Below are 22,112 nucleotides of genomic sequence, written 5' to 3' on the forward strand. Positions count from 1 at the left end.
TTTTAGTTTTGAGGATGAGGTAAGGATAAGATTTGCAATATTGATAACGATTCTTATTGCTCTACGTGGTTACAAAGGCGAGAATTGAGAATATTGACAAAAAGTATGAAACCCCTCTGTCAGAAGTCTCACACAATTTCATCCTTACCCCTATGATGGAGTAAATATATATTATTTACATATAATATATAATAAAAATAATAATTACAACATTTATAAACCGCCTTATAGCTAAATCATATAACTCGATATAATTTAATCCTGGAGATAAACTCCAGTGCTTTCTAAAGCGGCTCTTACATTAACTGAGCTTAGTTTAATTGAAAATTAGACATGACAAGTTCATATTACCTATGTAAATGCAAAATCAATCAAATGCTAGAGAAAAGAAGTATGTTTTAAGTTTGGTCTTGAAAGATGTAACTGACTCAGCTGATCTTATGTCATATGGCAAGGAATTAAATACTTTAACTGCACAGTGACTTAAAGCTTTCTCTGTGTTTACATAGTTAGGAGAGGGCGGAAAACTAAGGTAAAAATAATCATTATCAAGACGTACATTTTTAAAACTTTGCTGCCTAGGAGATATCAACTCTTTTAAGTAAGGAGGAGCTATATTATTTAAACACTTGTAGGCAATGAAACAAGAAATTCAATGAAACAAGAAATTTAATTTTAGCACATTTTACAGAATAAAAAGATGTAAAACAATTCATAAAATATAATGCCCATTTGGTGTATGACTTTTTGTCCTTGACTGCTTGTTTGGTTTTGGAAGGACAGGTAACTAACGGGGCAAGGAATGCGCGTGCCTGGGAGCTTTTGCACACACCAAAACGCTAGTTCAGTTAAGTTTTTAGAGACAAGGCTCACATTAGGACTATACGAAAAATTGTTAGCAGACATTAGGGGTTCTGTTTAAAGTTTTTACTATCTAGGTTGCAGTCTTGTTGTGACAAAAAGTCTACACTAAAACATGCTTGATTTTATATTGTGTAGTTCAAGGATTAAAAATGCACCTTCAAGGTGGATATTGGAGAGCAGGCGAAAGATTATGGCTTAAATTTATCAATGGTTATAATAAGCTATAAATATTTTAAACTATACAATGCTAATTAAAAATTTCTTTATACTTCATTCTCAAATTAAAATTTAAAAATTCAAAAATATACATTCATTTTATTAAAACTTTCTCACACGTACTTTACTCACAGGACAAGACTTGGAAAACAGTAGCCTAGGGTAATTTAATTCAGATGTGTGTGACCAGCCAGTTATAATGTTATGAAAATAATATTTGTGCAGTCAAAGTCTTTTACGGTCCAATCAAGCAGGGCGTGGGTATGTTGATTAGCTAGTAGCGCACGTTTTAGCTTTCCTCGCAAGCACATTACACTAGTAGTAAAATCAGTCATTCTGAACTTTGGGGTTAAGATGTTAAAAATTTTGGTTGATCTAGTGTTGTGATTGTCAGGTGGGTCTGCCTGACAGATTAGAAGGCAGGGTTTCCTTGATGAACATGTGTAACCCTCATGTAAGGATATTGGAGCAAGTAGGGCAATCTTAAAATCTATTCTAAATCTAACTGGTAGAAAATGAACTTTCTTAAGTAGTGGAGTAGTGTGTGCCTTTCTTCCTCTCCCGAAAATAAATCTTACAGCAGAATTTTGCACCTTCTGTAAACGACTTAAATCATAAGAGCTCAGTCCAAAATATACGCTATTGCAATAATCAATTCTAGAGAGTACTAGAGCATGAACAAGCTGAATCTTAATTTATCTATATTTGATTGTTGATATATATATTTCAAATGATATTGGTAGCAATGGAAAATTACTGTTATGTTAGATATATTACCTATGTTACAGAGACAGAGGGGCGAGAAAGAACTTTGTCAATATAGACAGTCTAGATTTGAACTTGGAGCCGCAAGGCCAAGGGTGATTTTAAAAATATTGAGTTTTTGAAGGGTCATTGTGACATTATGTGTATACCAGTATACTGTTTGAAACATTTTATTTAAAAAAATTATATGTTACAATATTATGTATACAATTGGGGCCCAATGTAATTGCTCGACTTTTCATCAGGCCTCTCGAGGCCTTTTGTTTGGTTATTTGGGTGTATTGGTGTCCCCTGATTGTTATCATCGCTGTACACTTGTCAAGGCATTTCTTGGTTTCTCTAGTCCATTTTTAGAAATTCTATACAACATTGATATTGTAATAAATTCTGATGATAATAATTGAAAGATTTCAATAAAAAAAATACTATGTATCTGCCAATTGCAACACTTCATTTGATTGACCATTGTTAATGATCTGGCCCGGCGCGTGCTACTTCGTAGCACTTGCCTTTCGAGAAGAAAGCGGCGCGCGCTACTTCGAAGAAATTTAGACGAGTAACATCCGTCAATTCATTTGATTGAATGTATATATTGTTTGAATTGTTTATTTGCGTTAATGCATTCAATGGTAATTTGTTCGATAAATCATAATTGTATCATTACTTACTATCCTGCAATTGATATGTTGTCCACTTTGATTGGTACAGTTGAACTAAAATAATTTGATGTCACATAAATTCACATCAGATATCCGATGTACATACTTTTCCTTTTTAGAGTACATATGGTTTGTGCTTGGGATAATAAGTAAAACAAAATTTAAATTGTATTGCCATTACAATGAATAATGATAAGTAAAACAAAATTTTTAAGTAAAACAAAATTTAAATTTTATTGCCATTACAATGAATAATTATATCATAATAAATATACGTAGACATCAGATAATAAACTTGTTACATCCAGTACAACCCAAGATGTCAGCCGACTACAGTAATCGACCGGGATTTCCGGCACCGTGAAATCCCGGCACCGGGGGAGCTATTTCTTCCTGGCCCCAGCCCCGGCCGATTTTCAATTTTTGCCGGGAATTTGTCCGGGAATTTTTGATCGAAATCGGCCTTAAACTTTCATATAAATCTTAAAATGGATTTTCAATTTTGAAAGGATGATGTCCAGAGTGCCAAAATTACTGGCCGACTAACAAAAATTAAAAAAAAAGCTTGCATTGTTCATAGTTTTTCTAACGAGCATACTTAGGCTGTACGGAAATAGCTTTAATTCTACGTCATATTAAAAACTTTACATCATTTTTGCGATACTAAAATAAATTTTAAAATATATAAATAACTCTTTTGCTGCTTAGGCGCGATATCATAATAAATATAAGTAGACATCCGATAATAAACTTGTTAATAAATAGATTTAATCCTTTTGTTTGATCTAAATTGTAGTTCTGTAATAATTATCAAAACACTGCATTACAAATTTAATGTTTAATCTGAGTATACATTTAGCAATGTTATATATTTTTGTCTAACTAATCTACTCTGTAAGGTTATCAGGTTAAGTTGAAACATCACTGGCCCAAAATAGTCATCATCATAATTTTTCTGGATGGATATACATACTTAGTTCCACTTCCAAACCTTCAGATTTTTCCAAAAAGTTAGCTATGCTGTTGTTTATGTCCTTGACATTTCCTACTGTGAGTTTATCTTTGTATGTACCACTTTTTCCTTGTGTATTTTGATGAACTACATTTGAGTGTGTTGTCCTCATGTTGTTATAGGAGGTCAATTCCATTATTTCTTGTACATCTACGGTGGTCATTCGACTGTAGCCCAGAAACAAGCCTATTTTTAGGATAGTTGCTTCAGGATTTTGTTTGAGGTCTTCATACTTTATGTGCAAGATTTTCAAATTTCTCTCATTATTCAAGTACTCCTCGGTGAAGAGACACCAATTTGCTGGTCCTGGACCTTGATATCTTTTCTCCTGTAATTAAGTTTGTTAGCATAGTAAAACCCCAGGATTAAATCTCAATTACTGTGGCCAAATCCATTCCCCGATACATAATGCGAACAATCAAAATCCAAATATAACGTTAACCCTCCGCCTCCTTACTGTGGATATTTCCTTCCTCCAAACTTTACAGTAAATGGATTGTTAAAGACTATGTTTAGCAATTTTTGTTGAAACATACCTGGATAAAACCATTAAGAAATTTCTGGAACTTCTCTGACTCATCATTTGATGAACTTTGCTGTCCATGGAAATGCATCTGCTTGGCATGTTCATAAATAGAGCAGTACACATCCTTTGGATCTCTGATCACATGTATAATCTGAATTTGAAGCAAACATTTCAATTCAAAACTACATAACTGGCCAGTGTGTACTGTGTAATATGTCTAGTGTGATCACTGTTCGGGATCAGTGGAAGTCATTGGAAATTTCATGTGAAATAAAAGTATCTTAAATAATAGATTGTCAAATATTATGGGAATTAATGTCTAAATACCTTGCAATTGGAAAAAGTTTCACCAAATCCTAAATCAGAGTAGTAACTGTGTGTTTTTAGTATCCTCGGTGACTTTAGGGCTTCTACCATTTCTTTTGTGACTTGGGGTGTCAAAAACATTCCTCCTGTATCATTTTCATATGAGTCTTGGCAGAGTCTAAGGTTTGATTTCAATGTAATATTATTTGCAACATAATGTGGTGTAAAAATAGAATCAGTCAAGTAGAGGATATTCTAGAAAATTCAAAGGGCTCAGTTACAAAACACGGTCAGAGACGCATTTCTAAAACTTGTAAGAGCAGAAAAGATGCAGTCAATTTGTGTTATCAAGTTGAATCTGATTTTACCTTTGTGTCTCTCATCATTCAAGGGATGATACTGATCATTAATATATTTTAGATGTAATTGTCGGACTATTTCGATTGTCCAGGTTGTGCCACTTCGTGGAAATGTGGCTACCATTATGTCATCAGGTCGAAACTTGACTTCAATATTACCTTATAACAAATTGATGAGTCACAATTACAAATTTTATTTCTCTTTAGTTGGTGCTTCTGATCGGACATGACTCAAAGATTGTCCCTAATCAAGTCTGACTGAAAAAAGAAATGTTGTTATCTGCACCAAGTAAAATAAGGCAAAACTCACACATTCTTCTTCCATTAGCATCTAAAGGTTGAGGAGGTGGTGGACCATGCCCACTTGGTTGGTGACCATGGTAACCAGGAGGAGGAGGATCTTGGCGAGGGTTTGGTCGGTACTTCATCTGGGGTGGCATGAACTGAGATAATCTGGGATGTGGCCACTGCTGTTGCTGAGGAGGAGGAGGAGAACTGAAGTACGGATGCTGGTGACCATGGTGACCAGGCTGCTGGTGACCATGGTATCCAGGCTGCTGGTCACCATGGTATCCTGGCTGCTGGTAACCAGGCTGCTGGTAACCAGGCTGCTGGTAACCAGGCTGCTGGTAACCATGGTAACCAGGCTGCAGGTGGTCTGATCCAGGTCTGGCAGGTCTAGGTAACACAGGCTGCATATTATCTCTTGTGTCTCCTAGCTCTGAGTGTTGATACTTGTGAGGGTGTTGTTTGAAATAATATGTTGATCATTAACCTTGTTTTTTCATGTTTTAGCACTAGACTGCAGGTTAGTCGGGACAAAGTAACAGTCTGATTATTGTGTATTCATAAATCCACAAACCAGCTGAAGTATTTTGTTGACAATTACATAGAGCTGTGTACTGCACAGTTTGTGTTGCTTTCGAATTTACCAAGAGCTCTTTTTGTGCTGCGTTATTACTTGCACCGTCATCACCTGCAATCGTATTGTGGTGATCTGATAATGATCAATATTAATTTGAACAGCAACAGTGTTAGACATGGGAACAGTGTCACGTGATACATGCGTTACCAGGAATTAAACAGGAATTAAACAGGAATTAAACAAAATTGGGTCAAACGGCAGATGCCGTGTCTGACCAATATAGGAATAGAAGGTTTAATATTCAAAACTACCCCAATGTAACGAATAACCAAACAAGGTGGTAAAAATAGATAGCCTTGTAAAAGAATATAGCACAGATAGCACAGTCGTATACAGAAAAAACTCAGCCAAGAGCACTCAACAATGACAAAGAAAGTATCATACAATGTCCACACACTTATCAAAATATATACAAAACACGACATTCATTCAGTATTTTTCTTCGGGAACCTCCGTTCATCGACCTTATTTAAAAAACGTCCAATGTCTCTAATTGTTGTTGAGTCGTCGAAGATTTCTCCCGGTTCTTCTCTCATTACTAACAGGTCCCTCGTTCGTTGATGCAGGTTTTTGCGTAGGTCTTCGTATAGGGGGCATTCGTAGAGGATGTGATGCTCATCTTCTATCACTGGATAGGCCCCTGGTAGCTCATAGAGAAGATCTAACAAGTCATCGTCATTGAGCAGCAATGTCTGCAGGCCCGATGTTTTATGTTAAACCGCTTTTTGCCGTAGCGACCAGTTTCAACGTTAAAGCGGTGGGAGCTGCTTCTGAATTGCGCGATCTTCTTTGAGCAGTTAGGTTTAAGATCAAGGGCTAGATACGTCTCTTGAGCAAACTTTCTCTTCACTAAGTTGTAGAATGATAGTTTTCTGTTAGATGTCCTTTCTGTTTCCCATGAGTTTATAAACCACTTTTGCAAACTCTTTCTAATCTGGCTTGGTCTTAATCCTTGGTTTCTCTCTGATGCCTCGATGGTTTCTTGCATCTGCTCGAGAGTGGAGAACCAGCTCAGGTTTAGGGTCGCCTGCTCTTCGAAAGCGTGTCTAGCAAAGCAGTCACGACCGTCTACAACCATTTGTTCAAGTCTTTCTTTGTAGTTGAACACTTGCTTTGATAGCGTGATGCCTAGTGGATGCCTGCCTGTGTCACCCCATATCGCAGCATTGGATGTTGACTTCCTCACCCCTAAGGTCCATTTCAAAAGAGACAGATGAAAGTTCTCTAGAGGGTCCCTGGCAATGAGTGTACACACGTTTCCTGTTTCTGGTGTGGTGCTCGTGTTTGTGGGGAAGTTGCGGAACAGAGCTGTGCTTGGCAGCCACACTTGGCAACCATACGACACCACAGGTACAATAAGTGTATCATATAGCTTGAACAGTATAGATTTCCTGATGTGGCGGGTATCAATGTAGCTTTTCAAAGAGAAATAACTTTTTGCCTCAGCTTTTGTTGTGTTAGCTTAAGTGATCCGCTCAGAGTAAATGTAATGCCAAGGTAACAGTACTCTCTCCCGGAGGGGATCTGTTGTTCTCCCAGTTTGAACTCATGACTTTCCTTCAGATGCCTTCCTGTTGGGTTAAACACAAGGACTGAAGTTTTTCCAACGTTTACTGTCAGGCCCCATTCTGAGCAGTAATTGTTTAGGACATCAAGCATTTGTTGGAGACTGTGTTTGTTGAGGGCTAGAAGGACAAGGTCGTCTGCCCATAGCAGATGAGTTATATCTGTATCATTTAGGACAGGGACTTTCACTCCTTCGATGTTGTTGAGATCATGTGAAAGCTGGTGGACAAAGCATTTGAACAGTTCAGGGGACATGGGGTGTCCTTGCTCGGTACCACATATTATGTCGATCTTCTGTGACAGCTTGTCTAGTAGCTTCACTTTGGCTGAGGAGTTTGAGTACATGAACTTAATGCACTCAAAGAATCTCCCTTGAATACCCATTTTCCACAACTTGTATAGGAGTGCCTCACGACAGATGGAATCAAACGCTTTGGCATAATCGACAAAGCATGTGTATAGCCTTTGGCGTTTCTTGGTGACATACTTTTCCACGCAGGTTGAAAGTGTGAAAATGTGGTCTGCTGTCTGTGCGTCTTTACAGAAACCTAGTTGGTTGGCTGTATCAGGATCACATTGATCACGGAATGATATCAATATTTTCAGCAATATGCTTGCAAAGAGCTTTCCGAGATTGCTCGCTACAGCGATGGCTCTGTAGTTGTTAGGATCATAGATATCACCTTTTTTGTGTAGTGGTGTAACTACTGATGAAGTCCATGGGTAAATTGATAGGCTTAGGCAGTGGTTGAAGAGGTTGAGGACTGCTTTGAGCATGGATCGTGTTGAGGCTTTGAAGAATTCATTAGAAATTAGATCTGACACTGTTACCATGGCAACAGTGTCACGTGATAAATACGTTACCATGGCAACAGTGTCACGTGATACATACGTTACCATGGCAACATTGTCACGTGATGTGCTGCCCCAGTTGTAAACACCTTCAAAATAGGCAAATAATCGTGTTCGCAAAGTTTTAGAAATTTACTAAGTAATATTATAAAAACATGATTACAATACACCTAGATGAAAAGATGATAAACTTACCCATTTCGTAGATCCAATCCGTTTGGCCAGATTCCTGGTAAATCCTCTATTTTAATCAAATCTTCTGTTGTTTCGTGCAGGAATACTGGAGGAGCAACACAAATCTAATTGAAGAAAGTATCTCTGATCATTGTTCTGGTGTCGCAACATAGAAAATTTAATTCGAGTGGGTGGTGTACCTTTTGTGAAAACTTTTAAAGCTATGTTTTTGTGTAAGCGTAATTTGTTAGCAAAATTTATTAAAGCAAATTTTCGACTGAGTGCCCAAGTACTATCTCAAATAGTAACTTTGGTTACTTTGGTAGAGTTTATCCTCGTAGCAGGAAGGGTCATCAGATTTCTGATCTGACCACCTCGATGGCGAGTAGTCTACCAGGGAATTTGACCAGCTGCAGCTATAATCGGAAATCGGAAGGTTGTCCGGTATCAAAGCAAGAAACTTGGACAAACTAACTTTAAACGACTCAAACATAGCTTCAGCTTTAATACTGTCAGGCACTTTGTTCTATAGTTTTGGTCCTCTTACAGCAGATGAGCTATCATAGAGTGTCTTGTTGCTCAAGGAACTCAACCTAGAAAGGGAAGGGATGATTGCTCGGGTACCATGTCTGTTCCAAAAGCTGGATCTCAGTCACCTTAACAGGGTCCCACAGTGGACAACAGTACTCTAGTATGCTTCTGACCAAAGACTTATATAGGGTAGTCATTACGGTCCTATCGCGAGGTTTGAAGACACTAAACACCCATGATAGTGTGATTCTAGCTTTCTTCCAGTTCAGATCGCTTGATACCATAACTCCGAGGTCCCTAACGTTCTCAACGGGATGTAGTATTTCATCGCTGGAGACCTTGTAAAGTAGAGTTTCCACGTACCGAGAACTATCAAATTATACCTTTCAAATCGTATTGGTATTATCAAACTGTAGCTGTGTAATGTGGCATATTCAAATTACGATTATTAGTATCTCGAAGCAACAAATAATAATCATATTATGTAAAATATAATATGAAGTTTCTGAATATATTTATTTTCCTGGAACACACTGAGCTGAACAGCCCATAATTTGATGTAATTATCCCATTACATCCCCACTAACCAGTTTACATGTCACTCTCTCACGGTCTTCTAATAGGAACTGAATTTACTCGTCACAAACTTAAAACCTTAACTCTTCCTGCTTTAGTTCGCTCTCTCTCTGGGAGTTTTGTTTGTTTAAACCCTTTAAAATGATGGCATGGTTACTTTGCCGCGTGTGTTCACTGTTTAGATTTCGCACCTTCCACTTTGATAATTTTGTGTTTTTGAAGTTTTTAAGTCTTTTTCGAAGCTCCCATTTCTACGATTTCTTTAATTTTGTTTCTGTATTGTAAGTTATCACTTCCTTACCTATTCTAATTTTTAGGTTAGAAATGATGAAGCGAGCTGTTCAGTGGTCCGCTCTACAATGGTAAGAATGTAAAAATAATATTTCATAATATATAATATGAGATATTATGTGTATATTGTTTGTATTTATGTATAATATATAAGTTATTGTACTTACTATGTGCTCACTTGTACATGTCAAGCTGTTTGCAATGTATTCATGCCTTGTTGCAGTGATTGTAGCTAATATTGGAGTGTGCACGTAGAGTTATCTCAAAATAATTCATGTCATACTCCGAGTTTCTCTCTGATGAGTCCCCTTATTCAGTGTACGGAGCATGTCAAACCCCTCAGTTCAGATCCCAGCTGTAGATAATGCTCCCTTCTCTAACTTCATGCCTGGTAGCAAGCTTCTTCAGGACGTCAAGCAGGTACCTATCTCCCTTCGCGTGGATTTGTGGTTATTAGTTTTAATTGTAGCTAAAATAAATAAGCAGAAAATGTCTGCTTATTTATTTTAGCTAAAAGTTAAACTTTTGGTATGGTTAATCATTGTTCACATTTGATTTCTAGCTTTCTAGCTATAGTGACAGTTAAAGATACATTTAATAATCTGTACACTAGACACGTAACCTCACATTCTCCAACAGGAAGTGGACCAGCTCAGAAAGGAACCTATGGATATTCCAATTGTGATAGGAGGAAAAGAGATAAGAACTGATAACGTACACTATCAGAAGATTGTAAGTTTCATTGCTCTCTTCTTTATCTTGAAACTATTGATCATTGAACAGAATTATTGAAGATAAGAACAGTTACTCGCTCTTAAATCGCTACATGTGCCAAATACTCTCCGTTACAAATATTGTTATCGTTAACCACTACATTGTACCCCATCTGAGTTACATTGTACATTGTACATTATACATTATGTATTGTACAGTATATATTATACATTATACATTATACATTGTACATTATACCCTATACATTATACATTGTACTTCCCTCAGCCACACGACCACCAAGTTAACGTAGCTAAGTTCTGCTACGCTGATAAGTCCCAAATATCAGACGCTATTGAGTCCTGCCTTGCTGCCAGATCTAAATGGGAGCTCACCCCCTGGGAGCACAGGTACAGTTACCATGACTACACTACACACTACACAGGTACAGTTACCATGACTACACTACACAGGTACAGTTACCATGACTACACTACACAGGTACAGTTACCATGACTACACTACACAGGTACAATAACCATGACTACACTACACAGGTACAGTTACCATGACTACACTACACAGGTACAGTAACCATGACTACACTACACATGTACAGTTACCATGACTACACAACACAGGTTACTTATTTTACTGTATTTGTTGTCGGTTTTAAATCAGTTTAATCACTTTATGTTAAGTTATTAAGTAAATGGTAAGTAATGACCCGAAACTATTCTTTATTTATTTAATTCATTTCTCGCCTCTCGTAATTCATTTGGCAGTGCCTCAATTCCATCTCCTTAACTTTTCTAAGCTTCCTCGCCTTTGCTTTCTATAAAATGATTATTTTCTAAGCAATCAAACATTGTTTGATTAAATCAATTGTTTAATTAAATTTATATCAGAGCTGCAGTGTTCCTAAGAGCTGCTGAGTTGTTGGAGGGTAAATACAGAGCTAAGATCCTGGCAACAACAATTCTGGGTCAGGTACGTGTTAAATAAAGCATTAATTAGCACCTGCTGGTAATTAGCACATGCTAATTAATCAGCACGTGCTAATTAATTAGCACGTCCATTATTTAGCACGTGTTGGTAATTTCAACGTCAACTACAGATCATTACCTCGTTTATTATAGTAATAAGACAATAAGGACCGTAAATAACACACTACTGCTTCTATAATATATGTTATACGCCAAATTTACTTGCTAAGTTTATTTTCTGTTGTAAAGTTTTCGTTGATAACCGTTGTTTTTATTCTTTGGTTGAAACTACAATTGATAGTAATAATTTAATAACACATAAATAATTATGTAGATTGTAGAAGAAAGCAGTAATCTTTAGTGACCATTGTGACTATTTAAAGATCCTTTCAGAGTAAAACACTGCAGCAGGCAGATATAGACGCCGTAGGGGAGACCATAGACTTCTACAGGTACACACCTGTTATATAAGCACCATACTGTTGTATATTATTGTACTAACACGAGTTATTAAAAACTTTTTAAAAATTAACAAAACACCATTCAAAAGCCATATTAAGCAGTATAGTGTAGTCATGGTAACTGTACCCATTGGGTACTACTCAAACGTAACATTATTATTATCGTGCAGGTTTGCAGTTAATTACGCAGAGGACTTGTACAATATGCAGCCTGAACATCACAGCAAGGGTATCTGGAACAGAATCGAATGGAGAGGACTAGAGGTAGGTTTCCAGGGGCCGGGGCCGGGGCCGGGGGAGGGGGGGGGGGGGGGGGGGGGGGGGTAGGGGCCGCGCCGGGGGTGGGTGTTCTGTAATTGTGTGATTTAATATTATCACTTCACGTCTGCACCGTATACCGTTTATAGATCGCTTAAAACGTCCCAATTTCACAGTAAAATAAGTAATTTCCTTGAATTTAAGAACGCTAACTTTCCATAGCTTGCTTTCAGCATTCAGCACCTCGTAGCAGTAGTCTCCTACACCCACATTATATGTGTATATATATACTCCCCACACTTATAACTCCAACACATTATCACACACTTAGTACTTGCTGTTTGGTGTGAAGTGTTATTGTGCACATATTTACCCTGTGTTGGTGTGTTTCTTGGTATCCGTAATGTCTGGTTTCATAATTAGATTTATCAGTTTACATATTACAAATTCTTCTGGCATAATATAATATGCACATAATATAATGCGCACCTGCAAACCATTAGTTTACAGTTATCAGAGTTTATTGCATTTTCTGTTCAAAAACGTTTGCTTCTTTTAAAAGGAGTGTCATGATCAGCTCCTATGAAATAAATTTATGGAGAACTCAGGAATGTTCAATTTAAAATACCCAAACAATTCCTTATCCAGATAAGAGCCTTGTCGCAATAAACAGGAACACTACAAATTTTGCCCCAGAATCATTACAACAATGCGACTAACAGAAAATATTCCAACCCAGATATTACATAAAATACCTAATCTACAATAATATTTCTCCCCAGGGATTTATCGCTGCGATAGCACCGTTTAACTTCACAGCTATTGGTGGTCAGCTGTGGGGTACACCTGTTCTCATGGGTAACAGCGTGATGTATAAACCATGTGACACTGCTATGGCTGCAGGCTACGTGCTCTACCAGCTACTTCAGGAGGCTGGCATGCCTGATGGTGGGTACTTGTTTTTATAATGAATCTGTCAGGGTATTAATGATAAAACTCAATAATCTGTCAGGGTATTAATGATAAAACTCTCAATAATCTGTCAGGGTATTAATGATAAAACTCAATAATCTGACAGAGTTTAATTTATGATAAAACTCAATAATCTGTCAGGGTATTAATGATAAAACTCAATAATCTGTCAGGGTATTAATGATAAAACTCAATAATCTGTCAGGGTATTAATGATAAAACTCTCAATAATCTGTCAGGGTATTAATGATAAAACTCAATAATCTGTCAGGGTATTAATGATAAAACTCAATAATCTGTCAGGGTATTAATGATAAAACTCTCAATAATCCGACAGAGTTTAAATTTGATAAAACTCAATATTCTGACAGAGTTTAAATGATAAAACTCAATAATCTGACAGAGTATTAATGATAAAACTCTCAATAATCTGTCAGGGTATTAATGATAAAACTCTCAATAATCTGTCAGGGTATAAATGATAAAACTCTCAATAATCTGTCAGGGTATTAATGTTAAAACTCTCAATAATCTGTCAGGGTATTAATGATAAAACTCTCAATAATCTGACAGAGTTAAAATGATAAAACTCTCAATAATCTGTCAGGGTATTAATGATAAAACTCTCAATAATCCGACAGAGTATTAATGATAAAACTCTCAATAATCTGTCAGGGTATTAATGATAAAACTCTCAATAATCTGTCAGGGTATTAATGATAAAACTCAATAATCTGTCAGGGTATTAATGATAAAACTCTCAATAATCTGTCAGGGTATTAATGATAAAACTCTCAATAATCTGTCAGGGTATTAATGATAAAACTCAATATTCTGACAAGAGTTTCCTCTTCAGTTACCCAATATTTACCCACTATTTACCCCACTATTTACCCCACTATTTACCCCACTATTTACCCCACTATTTACCCCACTATTTACCCACTATTTACCCCACTATTTACCCCACTATTTACCCACTATTTACCCACTATTTACCCACTATTTACCCCACTATTTACCCCACTATTTACCCCACTAGTTACCCACTATTTACCCCACTATTTACCCACTATTTACCCCACTATTTACCCACTATTTACCCACTATTTACCCACTATTTACCCCACTATTTACCCACTATTTACCCCACTATTTACCCACTATTTACCCACTATTTACCCCACTATTTACCCCACTATTTACCCACTATTTACCCACTATTTACCCACTATTTACCCACTATTTACCCACTATTTACCCCACTATTTACCCACTATTTACCCCACTATTTACCCCACTATTTACCCCACTATTTACCCACTATTTACCCACTATTTACCCACTATTTACCCACTATTTACCCCACTATTTACCCCACTATTTACCCACTATTTACCCACTATTTACCCCACTATTTACCCACTATTTACCCACTATTTACCCACTATTTACCCCACTATTTACCCACTATTTACCCCACTATTTACCCCACTATTTACCCCACTATTTACCCCACTATTTACCCCACTATTTACCCCACTATTTACCCCACTATTTACCCACTATTTACCCCACTATTTACCCCACTATTTACCCCACTATTTACCCACTATTTACCCGCTATTTACCCACTATTTACCCACTATTTACCAACTATTTACCCAACTATTTACCCACTATTTACCCCACTATTTACCCCACTATTTACCCCACTATTTACCCACTATTTACCCCACTATTTACCCACTATTTACCCACTATTTACCCACTATTTACCCACTATTTACCCACTATTTACCCCACTATTTACCCACTATTTACCCACTATTTACCCCACTATTTACCCACTATTTACCCACTATTTACCCACTATTTACCCCACTATTTACCCCACTATTTACCCCACTATTTACCCACTATTTACCCCACTATTTACCCACTATTTACCCACTATTTACCCCACTATTTACCCACTATTTACCCACTATTTACCCACTATTTACCCCACTATTTACCCACTATTTACCCCACTATTTACCCCACTAGTTACCCACTATTTACCCACTATTTACCCCACTATTTACCCACTATTTACCCACTATTTACGCACTATTTACCCCACTAGTTACCCACTATTTACCCCACTATTTACCCCACTATTTACCCCACTATTTACCCCACTATTTACCCACTATTTACCCACTATTTACCCACTATTTACCCCACTATTTACCCCACTATTTACCCCACTATTTACCCCACTATTTACCCCACTATTTACCCCACTATTTACCCCACTATTTACCCCACTATTTACCCCACTATTTACCCACTATTTACCCCACTATTTACCCCACTATTTACCCCACTATTTACCCCACTATTTACCCCACTATTTACCCCACTATTTACCCACTATTTACCCCACTATTTACCCCACTATTTACCCCACTATTTATCCACTATTTACCCCACTATTTACCCCACTATTTACCCCACTATTTACCCCACTATTTACCCCACTATTTACCCACTATTTACCCCACTATTTACCCCACTAGTTACCCACTCTTTACCCACTATTTACCCCACTATTTACCCCACTAGTTACCCACTATTTACCCACTATTTGCCCCACTATTTACCCCACTATTTACCCACTATTTACCCCACTATTTACCCCACTATTTACCCCACTATTTACCCCACTATTTACCCCACTATTTACCCCACTATTTACCCACTATTTACCCCACTATTTACCCCACTAGTTACCCACTATTTACCCACTATTTACCCCACTAGTTACCCACTATTTACCCCACTATTTACCCCACTATTTACCCACTATTTACCCACTATTTACCCACTATTTACCCACTATTTACCCCACTATTTACCCCACTATTTAGCCACTATTTACCCACTAGTTACCCACTATTTACCCACTATTTACCCCACTATTTACCCACTAGTTACCCACTATTTACCCACTATTTACCCCACTATTTACCCCACTATTTAGCCCACTATTTACCCCACTAGTTACCCCACTATTTACCCACTATTTACCCCACTATTTACCCCACTATTTACCCCACTATTTACCCCACTATTTACCCCACTATTTACCCCTACAGGAGTGTGTAACTTCGTGCCATCAGATGGCCCTCTGTTCGGGGACACAGTAGTAGCTCACAGGGACTTAGCAGGGATCAGCTTTACAGGCTCCTCACCTACATTCCGCACATTGTGGAGAGGGGTCGGGGAGAATATAGAGAACTACAGGTACTAATACTAATACTACTACTAATACTGTTAATAATAATAATACTACTAATATTACTATATAATTTATACTAACTATTGTGGAGAGGGGTCGGGGAGAATATAGAGAACTACAGGTACTAATACTAATACTACTAATACTTATAACAATACTAATACAACTGCTAATACTACTAATACTTCTAATAATACTAATACTACTGCTAATCTTACTATATATAAAGCGAGACGATATATATATATTTATCGTTGCCATTTTACTGACACCACGGCATCAACTTTAACGCGAATTTCTGCAAAAACCGTCAAAGAGTTACAACTGAAACTTTTTTGACTGGGTCAAATGCTTTAATGGCCTCCAAATCAGCATGAAAAAATAAAAAATTGGCCAAGAAATAGGAGTTTTAGAGCCCAAAATTTGGTACCCCAAGTGGTGTCAAAAACGCGAATTAAATAGGTAATAATTGTTTTAGTCTCTTGAGTCTTGACACCATTTTAGGGTTAGACGGGTTCCTGCTAGTACTACTAATACTTCTAATAATACTAATACTACTGCTAATACTACTAATACTTCTAATAATACTAATACTACTGCTAATACTACTAATACTTCTAATAATACTAATACTACTGCTAATACTACTAATACTTCTAATAATACTAATACTACTGCTAATACTACTAATACTTCTAATAATACTAATACTACTGCTAATACTACTAATACTTCTAATAATACTAATACTACTGCTAATACTACTAATACTTCTAATAATACTAATACTACTGCTAATACTACTAATACTTCTAATAATACTAATACTACTGCTAATACTACTAATACTTCTAATAATACTAATACTACTGCTAATACTACTAATACTTCTAATAATACTAATACTACTAATACTACTACTAATACTACTAATACTACTGCTAATACTACTAATACTACTAATAATATTAATAATAATAATACTACTAATACTACTATATTATAGATAATAACTATGTATACCACATTGTGTTTGTAATGTCCACCAGTTTTCAAACATTTAAACTGATTGATAATTCAAAGAAGGAAATGCTATTATAGATTATTGTGGGAAGCTTGTTAAAGTTACTAAAAGCGAGAGTAAATTTACTATAATGTATAATGTATATTGTATAATGTTTATATTGTATAATGTATAAACCCCCGTTTAGAACCTACCCGCGACTAGTTGGAGAGACAGGAGGGAAGAACTACCACCTGGTCCACCCTACTGCCTGCGTGGAGAGTGTTATTAACGGCACCATCCTCGCTTCCTTCGAGTACTCCGGCCAGAAGTGTAGTGCTTGTTCCAGGATGTACATTCCTGCTTCAGTCTGGGACCAGGTACAGTTACCATGACTACACTATACTGGTTACTATGACTACACTATACTGATTACCATGACTACACTATACTGGTTACCATGACTACACTATAATGGTTACCATGACTACACTATACTGGTTACCATGACTACACTATACTGGTTACCATGACTACACTATACTGATTACCATGACTACACTATACTGGTTACTATGACTACACTATACTGATTACCATGACTACACTATACTGGTTACCATGACTACACTATACTGGTTACCATGACTACACTATACTGGTTACCATGACTACACTATACTGGTTACTATGACTACACTATACTGATTACCATGACTACACTATACTGGTTACCATGACTACACTATACTGGTTACCATGACTACACTATACTGGTTACCATGACTACACTATACTGGTTACCACGACTAAACACTGTACGGTTGAATGTTCTGGCCTATTTTTAAACTGAGAGTCAGTCCTGGCATATATAATACGCAACTTATCATGATAATAAATATAAAGGAGATCTTCCATCATGTATAATTACTAACACCCAAATCCTCACAAAACTCCCTTAATTCCCAGGTCAGAGACAAGCTAGTCTCTTCCACAGAGGCTCTTAATATTGGTTCTGCCGAGGACGCCAAATCCTTCACATCGGCAGTTATTGACGCCAAGAGCTTCTCCAAGATTAAGAGTTATGTTGACTTTGCTCGAGAGGACAGTTCATGCGAGATTATAGCTGGAGGAGTCTGTGATGATAGGTTTGATAATTTGAATTAAAAGTTCCCGGTTGTATTGCGGGTTATTTGATGTTTGTCACCGATTAAAGACAGAAAACCTCAGTCTTCTCGTTCAGTTTTCGTTGTTGGCTATTAAATTGTTTCTCAGACATTTATTATTCATGACGTGAAGAAGAACCAGCTACAACAAACTTCTTATAACAAAACTTCTAAACCCCTATAATTTAACCCCAAATACCAACTGTAACCCCCTCCCAGTGTTGGTTACTACGTGCAGCCTACCATAGTCCTCACTACAGACCCCCAATGTAAGCTGCTACACGAGGAGATATTCGGCCCCGTGTTGGCTGTGTATGTGTTTGAGGACGCGGAGTGGGACGATACTGTTAAACTGGTGGACAGTACCTCGCCTTACGGGCTTACTGGTTCTATCTTCTGTAGGGACAGGTCAGCATGCAGCTCTTATTAAATATTCTCATAGATAGTACCTCGCCTTACGGGCTTACTGGTTCTATCTTCTGTAGGGACAGGTCAGCATGCAGCTCTTATTAAATAATCTCATAGATAGTACCTCGCCTTACAGGCTTACTGGGTCTATCTTCTGTAGGGACAGGTCAGCATGCAGCTCTTATTAAATATTCTCATAGATAGTACCTCGCCTTACAGGCTTACTGGGTCTATCTTCTGTAGGGACAGGTCAGCATGCAGCTCTTATTAAATATTCTCATAGATAGTACCTCGCCTTACAGGCTTACTGGTTCTATCTTCTGTAGGGACAGGTCAGCATGCAGCTCTTATTAAATATTCTCATAGATAGTACCTCGCCTTACGGGCTTACTGGTTCTATCTTCTGTAGGGACAGGTCAGCATGCAGCTCTTATTAAATATTCTCATAGATAGTACCTCGCCTTACGGCTTACTGGGTCTATCTTCTGTAGGGACAGGTCAGCATGCAGCTCTTATTAAATATTCTCATAGATAGTACCTCTCCTTACGGGCTTACTGGTTCTATCTTCTGTAGGGACAGGTCAGCATGCAGCTCTTATTAAATATTCTCATAGATAGTACCTATCCTTCAGGTTTACTGGGTCTATCTTCTGTAGGGACAGGTCAGCATGCAGCTCTTATTAAATAATCTCATAGATAGTACCTATCCTTCAGGTTTACTGGGTCTATCTTCTGTAGGGACAGGTCAGCATGCAGCTCTTATTATATATTCTCATAGATAGTACCTCGCCTTACGGGCTTACTGGTTCTATCTTCTGTAGGGACAGGTCAGCATGCAGCTCTTATTAAATATTCTCATAGATAGTACCTATCCTTCAGGTTTACTGGTTCTATCTTCTGTAGGGACAGGTCAGCATGCAGCTCTTATTAAATATTCTCATAGATAGTACCTATCCTTCAGGTTTACTGGTTCTATCTTCTGTAGGGACAGGTCAGCATGCAGCTCTTATTAAATATTCTCATAGATAGTACCTCCTCTTACTAGCTTACTGGTTCTATCTTCTGTAGGGACAGGTCAGCATGCAGCTCTTATTAAATATTCTCATAGATAGTACCTCTCTTACTAGTTTACTGGGTCTATCTTCTGTAGGGACAGGTCAGCATGCAGCTCTTATTAAATATTCTCATAGATAGTACCTATCCTTCAGGTTTACTGGGTCTATCTTCTGTAGGGACAGGTCAGCATGCAGCTCTTATTAAATATTCTCATAGATAGTACCTCGCCTTACTAGCTTACTGGTTCTATCTTCTGTAGGGACAGGTCAGCATGCAGCTCTTATTAAATATTCTCATAGATAGTACCTCGCCTTACTAGCTTACTGGGTCTATCTTCTGTAGGGACAGGTCAGCATGCAGCTCTTATTAAATATTCTCATAGATAGTACCTATCCTTCAGGTTTACTGGTTCTATCTTCTGTAGGGACAGGTCAGCATGCAGCTCTTATTAAATATTCTCATAGATAGTACCTCCTCTTACTGGTTCTATCTTCTGTAGGGACAGGTCAGCATGCAGCTCTTATTAAATATTCTCATAGATAGTACCTATCCTTCAGGTTTACTGGTTCTATCTTCTGTAGGGACAGGTCAGCATGCAGCTCTTATTAAATATTCTCATAGATAGTACCTCCTCTTACTGGTTCTATCTTCTGTAGGGACAGGTCAGCATGCAGCTCTTATTAAATATTCTCATAGATAGTACCTATCCTTCAGGCTTACTGGGTCTATCTTCTGTAGGGACAGGTCAGCATGCAGCTCTTATTAAATAATCTCATAGATAGTACCTCCTCTTACTAGCTTACTGGTTCTATCTTCTGTAGGGACAGGTCAGCATGCAGCTCTTATTATATATTCTCATAGATAGTACCTATCCTTCAGGTTTACTGGTTCTATCTTCTGTAGGGACAGGTCAGCATGCAGCTCTTATTAAATATTCTCATAGATAGTACCTCCTCTTACTAGCTTACTGGGTCTATCTTCTGTAGGGACAGGTCAGCATGCAGCTCTTATTATATATTCTCATAGATAGTACCTCCTCTTACTGGTTCTATCTTCTGTAGGGACAGGTCAGCATGCAGCTCTTATTAAATATTCTCATAGATAGTACCTATCCTTCAGGTTTACTGGTTCTATCTTCTGTAGGGACAGGTCAGCATGCAGCTCTTATTAAATATTCTCATAGATAGTACCTCCTCTTACTGGGTCTATCTTCTGTAGGGACAGGTCAGCATGCAGCTCTTATTAAATATTCTCATAGATAGTACCTCCTCTTACTAGCTTACTGGTTCTATCTTCTGTAGGGACAGGTCAGCATGCAGCTCTTATTAAATATTCTCATAGATAGTACTCCTCTACTAGCTTACTGGTTCTATCTTCTGTAGGGACAGGTCAGCATGCAGCTCTTATTAAATATTCTCATAGATAGTACCTCCTCTAGTTACTGGGTCTATCTTCTGTAGGGACAGGTCAGCATGCAGCTCTTATTAAATATTCTCATAGATAGTACCTCCTCTACTGCTTACTGGTTCTATCTTCTGTAGGGACAGGTCAGCATGCAGCTCTTATTAAATATTCTCATAGATAGTACCTCCTCTTACTAGCTTACTGGTTCTATCTTCTGTAGGGACAGGTCAGCATGCAGCTCTTATTAAATATTCTCATAGATAGTACCTATCCTTCAGGTTTACTGGTTCTATCTTCTGTAGGGACAGGTCAGCATGCAGCTCTTATTAAATATTCTCATAGATAGTACCTCCTCTTACTGGTTCTATCTTCTGTAGGGACAGGTCAGCATGCAGCTCTTATTAAATATTCTCATAGATAGTACCTTCCTCTTACTAGCTTACTGGTTCTATCTTCTGTAGGGACAGGTCAGCATGCAGCTCTTATTATATATTCTCATAGATAGTACCTATCCCTTCAGGTTACTGGTTCTATCTTCTGTAGGGACAGGTCAGCATGCAGCTCTTATTAAATATTCTCATAGATAGTACCTAGCCTTAAGGGTTACTGGTTCTATCTTCTGTAGGGACAGGTCAGCATGCAGCTCTTATTAAATATTCTCATAGATAGTACCTCCTCTTACTAGCTTTACTGGTTCTATCTTCTGTAGGGACAGGTCAGCATGCAGCTCTTATTATATATTCTCATAGATAGTACCTATCCTTCAGGTTTACTGG

At 37.6% G+C, this 22,112-nt stretch overlaps 1 protein-coding gene across 1 annotated transcript in view; it reads left to right on the top strand.

The window, feature by feature from the left end:
* Window positions 1–2,567: 2,567 nt before the first annotated feature.
* The window catches only part of LOC134816029 (delta-1-pyrroline-5-carboxylate dehydrogenase, mitochondrial-like), a 37,643-nt gene continuing 18,098 nt past the window's right edge, over window positions 2,568–22,112 (top strand). The window contains exons 1-13 of the mRNA XM_063824722.1: window positions 2,568–2,573; window positions 9,649–9,693; window positions 9,940–10,042; window positions 10,262–10,354; window positions 10,625–10,746; window positions 11,245–11,326; window positions 11,716–11,774; window positions 11,954–12,047; window positions 12,824–12,989; window positions 16,157–16,304; window positions 17,511–17,682; window positions 18,272–18,450; window positions 18,688–18,876. Coding sequence (XP_063680792.1) covers window positions 2,572–2,573; window positions 9,649–9,693; window positions 9,940–10,042; window positions 10,262–10,354; window positions 10,625–10,746; window positions 11,245–11,326; window positions 11,716–11,774; window positions 11,954–12,047; window positions 12,824–12,989; window positions 16,157–16,304; window positions 17,511–17,682; window positions 18,272–18,450; window positions 18,688–18,876 — 1,454 coding nt within the window. The 5' untranslated portion in view covers window positions 2,568–2,571. The remainder of the gene's footprint in view (window positions 2,574–9,648; window positions 9,694–9,939; window positions 10,043–10,261; window positions 10,355–10,624; window positions 10,747–11,244; window positions 11,327–11,715; window positions 11,775–11,953; window positions 12,048–12,823; window positions 12,990–16,156; window positions 16,305–17,510; window positions 17,683–18,271; window positions 18,451–18,687; window positions 18,877–22,112) is intronic.

This window comes from Bolinopsis microptera, chromosome 5 (assembly GCF_026151205.1).
Source record: "Bolinopsis microptera isolate Bmic1 chromosome 5, MBARI_Bmic_1.0, whole genome shotgun sequence".
Taxonomy (NCBI): Eukaryota; Metazoa; Ctenophora; class Tentaculata; order Lobata; family Bolinopsidae; genus Bolinopsis; species Bolinopsis microptera.